At 38.2% G+C, this 8,533-nt stretch overlaps 1 protein-coding gene across 1 annotated transcript; it reads right to left on the bottom strand.

Annotated features, from left to right (window-relative positions):
- Positions 1 to 1,382: 1,382 nt before the first annotated feature.
- On the bottom strand, positions 1,383 to 7,864 carry LOC131342281 (probable serine/threonine-protein kinase MARK-A). The gene is made up of 16 exons (XM_058373002.1): positions 7,745 to 7,864; positions 7,180 to 7,229; positions 6,920 to 6,986; positions 6,649 to 6,787; positions 6,331 to 6,393; positions 6,114 to 6,228; positions 5,916 to 6,012; positions 5,743 to 5,845; positions 5,507 to 5,647; positions 5,176 to 5,413; positions 4,500 to 4,594; positions 4,305 to 4,355; positions 3,536 to 3,914; positions 3,260 to 3,436; positions 2,472 to 3,156; positions 1,383 to 2,044 (listed from the first exon to the last, which is right to left on the bottom strand). Exons 2-15 carry the CDS (start codon positions 7,208 to 7,210, stop codon positions 3,014 to 3,016), a joined length of 1,839 nt encoding a protein of 612 aa, XP_058228985.1. The 5' UTR covers positions 7,211 to 7,229; positions 7,745 to 7,864; the 3' UTR covers positions 1,383 to 2,044; positions 2,472 to 3,013.
- Positions 7,865 to 8,533: the final 669 nt, after the last annotated feature.

Here is an 8,533-nt window from a genome sequence, read left to right as displayed (position 1 = left end):
AGTAATAATAATAATAATAATTATTATTATTATTATTATTATTTATTTATTTATTTATTTATGTATTTATGTATTTATGTATTTATGTATTTATTTTTAGTGCTTAACAAATTCCTGAACATTTTCACAGTTTTGAAATAAAATAATTATCATATTTAACCTTCTGATGTCAAATTAAGATCGACATTTCCTTCAGATTATAATAAAGCAAATACTAGATTTAATCTTCTGCTTGTGTCAGTCAGCACATCTGTCATTTTATTTTTTTATTTTTTTATTTATCTTTACTAGTAAATGTAGTTTTTTTAACGATATAGTTCACTAGGCTTTGCTGTATATAATTCTGTCATGTGAACCTTACTAGATCTTTCCTGGCCTCCAAGTCACTGACCTGGATGTTTGTTGGGTAATTGTTGTGCAGCATCTAGTGGCCAAAATTCACATTACACTAACCTCAGAGTGACCTTTCCAAATATAGCACTCAACCTGACCTATTGGGTGCAAGATTTGTAATCCCTTAAATTTAAATTATACTTTAGATAAGTCTCTATAAACAGATAGATAAATAAATAAATAAATCAGATACACATTTTGATCTTCAAATAAATCTGAGTAAATATGACTTCACAGGTTAAACACTCACTACTGTGTAAATGTTTTTGTTTTCCAAGCAGAATGAAACACTTTCCATCAGATTTAAGGATTTTTATATGTTAAGTTGATGCTGAGTTTTGCCATAATAACACAAATATAGTGATAAATCCCTGTATTGCAAAGCATGTTCACAGCACACGACTGGTTTACGCATAGTGACGGCTAAAAAAAAAGGATAGAAGAAAAACTAAACCCCTCCGGAATCTTCCAGTAATTCAGCTGGGTGCCATTACTTTTTTCTTTTCTTTTTTTTTTAAACTAATTTATACATAACACGGTAATTCACAGTATGACGTCTGCCTTTACATGCACATGAATGTAATATGGAGTTGTCCCGCCCCTTCGCAGCTTTAACAGCTTCAGCTCTTCTGGGAAGGCTTCCCACAAGGTTTAGGAGTGTGTTTATGGGAATTTTTGACCATTCCTCTAGAAGCACATTTGTGAGGTCAGGCCCTGATGTTGGATGAGAAGGTCTGGCTCACAGTCTCCACTCTAATTAATTTCAATGGGGTTGAGGTCAGGACTCTGTGTAGGCCAGTAAAGTTCCTCCACACCAAACTCACTCATCCATGTCTTTATGGACCTTGTTTTGTGCACTGGTGTGCAGTCATGTTGGAACAGGAAGGGAAACAGCATGAAATTGTCCAAAATGTCTTAGCATTAAGAGTTCCTTATATATGAGAAGAAATTGAAAGCTTGATTGATAAAAGATTAGATTAGAAGAAAGATTACACTATAGATGTTTTTATTGTCATTCTAGCCATATACAAGTATACAGCAAAAAGAGGACAAAACGGTACATAAACATACAATGGGACAATACAAGAGAGTTACAGTCTGATGGTGTTTTCTAAAAATAACTAGTGATTGAGGATACACAAGCGGGTAGAGTCTGAGAATCTTGTTGCTAAGCAACCAGGAAAACTTTATATTAACGATGTATAGATAGAATGACCCTGGACATGAGGTGAAACTATTAAGGATATCAACATAATTACTGATTAAGTAGAAATATGTGTGTGTGTAAAAATAAAACTCAGTGACAACCACCATCCTAAGAAACATCAATAAAAAAATATATATCATATTTTTCCAACATAGTCAAGACTACAGGGAGCGATGACAAAATGTTGTGTGGAGAAATAAATCTGCTTCGCAACAGGAAGAATGTTAAAGTTATAGAAAATGGAGGATGGTTTCCTGTGCTTAAATAGCATTCGAGTCCATCGTACACAGAAATGTTTTTTAAATATCAGAACGTTCAGTGTGTTTAATGAATTGGATAATAATGGATTTTTTTTAATTTGTCATCAGATCTCGGTCTCTCCTTCTCTCTTACTCCCAGTTCACACAAGGGTCCTGTGACGGGCTTTCTCTTCTTTTGACCACACTGTAAAAAAAAAAAAAAAGAAATTCTGTGAATTTGGGTTGGATTTATTTCATGGTGTTGAAGTGACTCCTAAGGTCTTGTAATAAGATGGTAACAAATCTGTGGTGCAGAAAATAACTGTGGACATTAAACCTGTGTGTGTGTCCATCCAAGTAAAGACATTATTTAATCGCTTTAATTTGTTGATTAACGTACATATACATTAGGAGGGAATTTCAAGTAAGATCAGATAGAGTCACTCTTTACATTTATTATCTTTACATTTATTATAAATGATGTGGCACAAATTTTTCAGTCAAAATATGAATGAATTTTTAAATGCCATACTGGACTAAACTCCACCTGAAACATCAATATGAGAATGTCCAGTATCTGAGGTACATTTCTGATTTTCGGTAACCTCCACCCACTAACATGCAGGACTTACGTCTGGAGAAAGAAGAACGGTTCTCGCAGCAACGCGGCATGAAGAGACGATGTACCGATGAGTCCAGTCACCTCCCGTGATTCCAGGTCGATTTGGGATGTCGGTGAGTCACAGAGGTAGTCAGAGGATTTTGCCCTGAAAAGACTTGAAGAAACCCTCCCACACACACACACACACACGCACGCAGCAACAGCAGCAAGCATCCGCCGTAGCATGACCTTGTGCGTCATCAGTGGAGCGCTAAGACAGCTAGGCATTTCGGGAGCTTACGCACTGACGTGAGATCAGAATTTGATGAGGCTTTCGAGCAGCTTTTCACAAAGGCACCGGTGGCACCAATTGGAATGAGAAAGGGGATTTTCTATTACGGTTTTTATGTGTGTATCCTTATATTTAAATGTGTTTTTTTTTTAATGAAGATGTTTCTTTTCTCTTACAGTTTAACAAAAGTGGATTTCAGGATAGATCTAAAACAGATGTATGATTTGGTTCGATGCTATAACACAGACTGCTACAGCACACCTTGGCTCATATTAATGAGATCAACTATTAGATGTGTTCGCTGTCGAACCTGGACTTTGTCCTGAGCTCCCCTTTGTAAACCACTCATGCGTGAGCAAATCCTCGAAGGTTGGACGCAAATCGGAGTTTAACTCCAGGCACCACAGCATCAAATCCAAGCAATCTGTAGTCATGACACAGAGCATCTGAATTAGATTCATTTCTCCTTGGCTGTTTTTATGGTTTTATTACACAGCTATAAGTGTGTTGCTTCTGTATCGACTCACCTTGAGACAAACCAGGAATTAATTTCAGGTGCCCAGTATCCATGTCCTGCTCCGTTTTAAAGGGGTATGTTCCAGTGAGTAAACTGTACAGGAGGATGCCGAGACCCCAGATGGTAGCAGGAATGCCATTATACTCCTTGAAAATGAACCACTCAGGAGGACAGAAAGTAGGAGTGCCTGAGCGTAAATAAGAGAAAAAGCACCGTCAGAACGTCCAGAACCGTAAGTTTCTCTTTCCTTAGATCCTATCCTCAAGTATATCTATTATGACGTTACCAAAATAGCTGTCGAAGGGTGTGTCCTTCAGCAAGTCACCACAGCCAAAATCTATCACCTTGACTTGCATTGTTTCAGGATTGATTAGGATATTCGAGGCCTTGAGGTCGCGGTGCAAAACTCCACGCTCACAGCAGTGACGAGCCGCTCGAATCACCTGCAGCATGACGTCTCGAGTCTGGGCTTCGGTCAGACAACCTTTCTGAAGGTCAGCGAAACTTTTAAGGTTCATGCAGGGCCTGGGCCACTCCAGAACAATGATGATCTCGTGCGGCAGGTCAAACCACTCCAGCAGATTCACTATGTTGCTGCACCGTGGTGGTTGGGACACTCTCTTCAACAGAATCACCTCCATAGGCATTGCGTCCGTGTCTCTGGGCTGAAATTAGAACAGAGGTTGGGTGTGAATAGGGTCGAAACTACCCGATAAGCAGAGTTGCTATAATCGTGATTAATAAGACAGTGACCATATAATGTGGACCTCGCAATCATATAGCTACTTTTTTTTGCACCAGAACAGATAAATCCTTCCCTTGGGGGCAAAATGGCATCAACATTAGCATGGTTATAGACCACAAGGCACTATAAAAGCTACCATGTATGTAGAATGTAATATACTGTTAGTCCACCAAATAAATAAACTGATAAGTTATCAGATAAATAAAAGAATGAAATGAACAAATAAATAAATATATGAATTTGAATGAAAACATTTTAATTCATTAATAAACAAATCTCAAAAATAAAATAAATAAATAAGTTTACTTACTATGCGCATGAGCGCATTGAAGCGACTCTTGTTCACACATTTAATGGCAACCTGCAAAACACGATTAGGGAGCCGTATTATTTTTCTAATTAGCTTAATTAGTACACATCCACAGTCATTCTGTTAGCAAAAAACTGGGGAGAAACTCAAAGCTTGGTAGTAGAAGTTCTCATGGTGTTGCAGCGGAACATTTACCTGTTTCCAGTCTTTTTTACGCAAACCTGCGAACACGGCGCCGAAGCTTCCCTGCCCCAGCAGGTATCCCATTTCGTACTTCAAATTAAACAAATCTGTTAAACAGAGAAAAAATTCTGTTAAGAATGAAAAAGCATCACGCTCCTCCCATTAATTTACATGACGTTAAGATGTTCTCCTTTCTCTACTGGTACAATATAACACAAGTTCAACATAAGATGCAGATCAAATGAATGAAAGAAAAAGAGAGAATCAGGGAAGATATGTGAGATTGAGTCGTTATCTGCGAGTACTCTGGAGATTCACTGTACAGCTTACAGCACACTACTGTGTCCAGCATTTTTTGCACATTCTGGCTGACATCATTCTTATTTTTAGTATAGTTGTTTATATGCAACCGTCTAAGGAGGAGACGCCGGGGTTTTCGTGTCACTGCAACTGTTTATAAAATCTTGAATCTACACTATACAGTGAAATCATGTTTGCAGCTACGATTATTCTCATCACTAACCTAGGCTTTACCTTATGAATGAATAGAAATCGCAGAAATCCTTCGATTTAGTGCTCTTTTGGTATTCTTAAATCTATATCTCTTCACACAGCACTGTCCATGGCTTACTATATGATTCTGAAATGTCCAAAATAGATCTTATCCATATAGCGGATTCTAACATACCCTCCTGGTTAATGTTCAGGCCCGGATCAGGAAACCTGTCAGCGGGGGTCTCCAGGTCACATTCTAAATCCAGAAGCTCAGGAATCACATCCGAGCTGGTAGACGGCATGTTCTGCTCTGCTTCTGCATTATTGTTTGCATTTGCATCAGCTATTTTGTCACGGTGCAGCTGCCGAAGTTCCAGCAGCCACTCGGGTTCCTTTTCCTGCTGTAGGGCCTTTTGCAGGTTGCAAGACAGCTTCACAAGGGAAATAAATCAGTGATGAAATCAACACTCTGCATTTAAAAGCCGGAAACCTAAAATGTGACAATTAATAACAAACTTATTTACCATAATCACCCGTTGCAAAAAGGACGGTTTGAAGCTGTTAGGGATAGAGATGATGGCCCTAGCAATGGTCTCACAGTACTCAAGGGCGATATCGCTATGTCTGATCATGGGCAGCCGGTTGGTGTTGAACAACTTGAAGATCTAACAGACACAAACATTATTTTTTTAGTACAATGGCTGTATTTGTGTAATCAGAGCCCATGGAAAAAAAATAAGAGGAGAAGAGATATTCCAACCTGGAAGCTGGGCTGGACGACCCCTGAGGTCAGTGACAGCATGTATTCGTACGTCTCAGTTCTTATAATGGCTTCTTTCAGGACCGTCACTCCAAATGGCACACTGGTGCGAATAATACATTGCGTTAGTTAGTGCCAAGTCTTAAACACACACACCATCACACACACAATACCTGTCGCATCCGATCAGACGAAACTGGTCACGTGAACCCAGATCCATTTTCGCCACCACATAGCAGATATGAGCTGGGTAGGTCAGTCCTTTAGAGGCTGCATATACATACGAATCAGCGTCCATGACACAGCATTACACAGAGTTACAATATAATAATAATAATAAATTAAAAATAAAACACACGCCGTTTCCCTACCAAAATCATCTCCCATCTTAATCACAGCTTCTCTGTGCTCATCATCAGGGGCAGAGGAGAACAACAGTTGCGTGAGAGGAATGCACCAGCTCTTATAGTGCACTGCATCTCTGAGCTGTAGCACAAAACGACACGTTAGTCCGTGTGATACTGACCGAAACGATGCAGCGCTACATAATCACATACAGATGCTGACCCTGATGTGCCATATACTAACCTTCTTCCTAAGCTTGTGGTGGCCCTTCAAGAGGAGTAAGGCAACCTCACACATTAAAGCTTTCTGTAAAAGAAATATGATCATTATTATTAGTAGTAATCAGGGTGAACATCCTTATGGTGATGATTTGATATTGAATAATTTTTCAGTATAATAATACCATCTGTATATGCCTTCTAGTTTAATCCATAATCCAAATACAGATATCTGAAGCACTAAACAGTTACAGTTTGTATTACTGTGTTACACCCCTACTACAGGTATTCAGCCATGCGGTTAAACAATTCATTTTGACTCATGACGAGCTGTAACACTTACTCCATTTCGACGGCAGAACAATTCCATGATCTGCCAGTAGAAATAAGCCTCCACTCGGAAAGGGTCCTTGGTATCACTGAGACACTTTTGTGATATCTTTTTGATAAACAACATCAAGTTATCCTTCTTCATTTTTTTGCTGCAACAGATGTTGGAACAGATGTAGGTTACAACCCACACGTTAAACTCATGGCCATGTGGTGTAAAACTGTTTACAACTGCTTTTAAATTAACTTTTGTGTATTTTATGAGAGGACAAAGAAGTTTTCACCTCAGAAGAGGACAGGGAAAATTCTGATCAACCACAACGTTGGCACATTGTTGGGCACTGTTGCTGGCTGGAGGGAAAAAACAAAAGAACAAAAAATGGAAATCAACCATTACATGACTTTATTCTCATATGAATGCTATTAATTTGACAGATTTTTTCTATAACTGTGTGCAGAATGAAATAACACAACACATCATCAAGTTTGTCAAGACGTGTGTGTGTGTGTGTGTGTGTGTGTGTGTTCAGGTGTGTGCCTGAACCTGAAGCAGATATCTCATTGGTCGGTACCATTCTTCAACCTTCTGTAAAGCTGTAAAACATTTGACATGTACAGGTTATTCATTTGATCAGCACTTAATCAAAACAAAACACAGGACAAGACAAAGCGATACCAATTCTCACCACGAGATGTCACTGTCACCAGAATGTTAAAAACAGCTTGTTAAAAAGTTTTAATGAATACTGTCGCATAACGGGATAACTGTCCTCCATTTTGTTTAACTGTACATATTTCTGAATTAGTCGTAAGCGTCACGAAATGGCGGCGATCAGAGACGAGGATCGGGGGAAGGCAGCTATGCTTTAAACGTCATCGTGATAAGTTTTTGATTATTGATTGGTTGTTGATCGATCGATTGATAACCTGCGAATTAATCTAACCACGTAGGGTCCGCGAAGAGTAAAACGGCGCAAACGAAATGGCGGCGCCATTTTGTTTTTCCACTGACCCTACTTGGTTAGATTAATTGGCAGGTTGTCAACTGATCGATACATAACTATATTCAAATAAAAAAGACAATCAGCTTTGCTCAACAGTCTACTTACCGAGTCAGTGTTGTTTTTGTCTGAATTTGGTTTTAGACTGTATGGAGGAAATGTGCAAAAGAACGGGCGTCAAGGAAACAGAACGGCCATTATGACGTCATCCGTTCAATCCCGAGAGCAAAAATGGAGCCAGCTGATTAAAGAGCACCTTTAAACACTGCGAAAATAAATGTGGGCTTTAACTAGTTCTATTCCTGTTATATATATATCTAACAGTGTATAACAAATTATAATATATATATTTTACTTAGTTTGTGCGGTTCGCTGCCTCTGACTACTCCAATTATCCAATCAAAGGACGGGAAATTGCCGATGTAATCGTATGCCTGCTAGATGGCCCCCGTGACGCCAACTCGAAATCTGATTGGTTAATGTAACAATTTCATTTTCATTCTGGCAATTCTGGATAAATACTCTTATCATAAATATACACTACTGGAAGCAGCGCAACCAAGAGAAAAAGCTGTGAAATGCAGAGAATAGACTATTGAGAATAATTGAATACACATTCATGGAAAAATATATGAAATATATTAAAATGCAAGTCAGTGATTCAGATCACTGCTGTTTAGGCCAGCAGAGAAGGCCTTGCTGATATATATATATATATATATATATATATATATATATATATATATATATATATATATATAATATCATATTCCCTACACTCTATTTCTGTGTAATAATGTTAAACAGCAATAACAAAATGAAGAGAAAATTAATTTATATTCAGTATATCTTATATACTATTATTTATTTAGGCTTGTATACATATAAAGATATTAT

Source organism: Hemibagrus wyckioides, linkage group LG21 (assembly GCF_019097595.1).
Source record: "Hemibagrus wyckioides isolate EC202008001 linkage group LG21, SWU_Hwy_1.0, whole genome shotgun sequence".
In the NCBI taxonomy this organism is placed as follows: domain Eukaryota; kingdom Metazoa; phylum Chordata; class Actinopteri; order Siluriformes; family Bagridae; genus Hemibagrus; species Hemibagrus wyckioides.
This window is presented reverse-complemented; position numbering and strand designations above follow the sequence as displayed.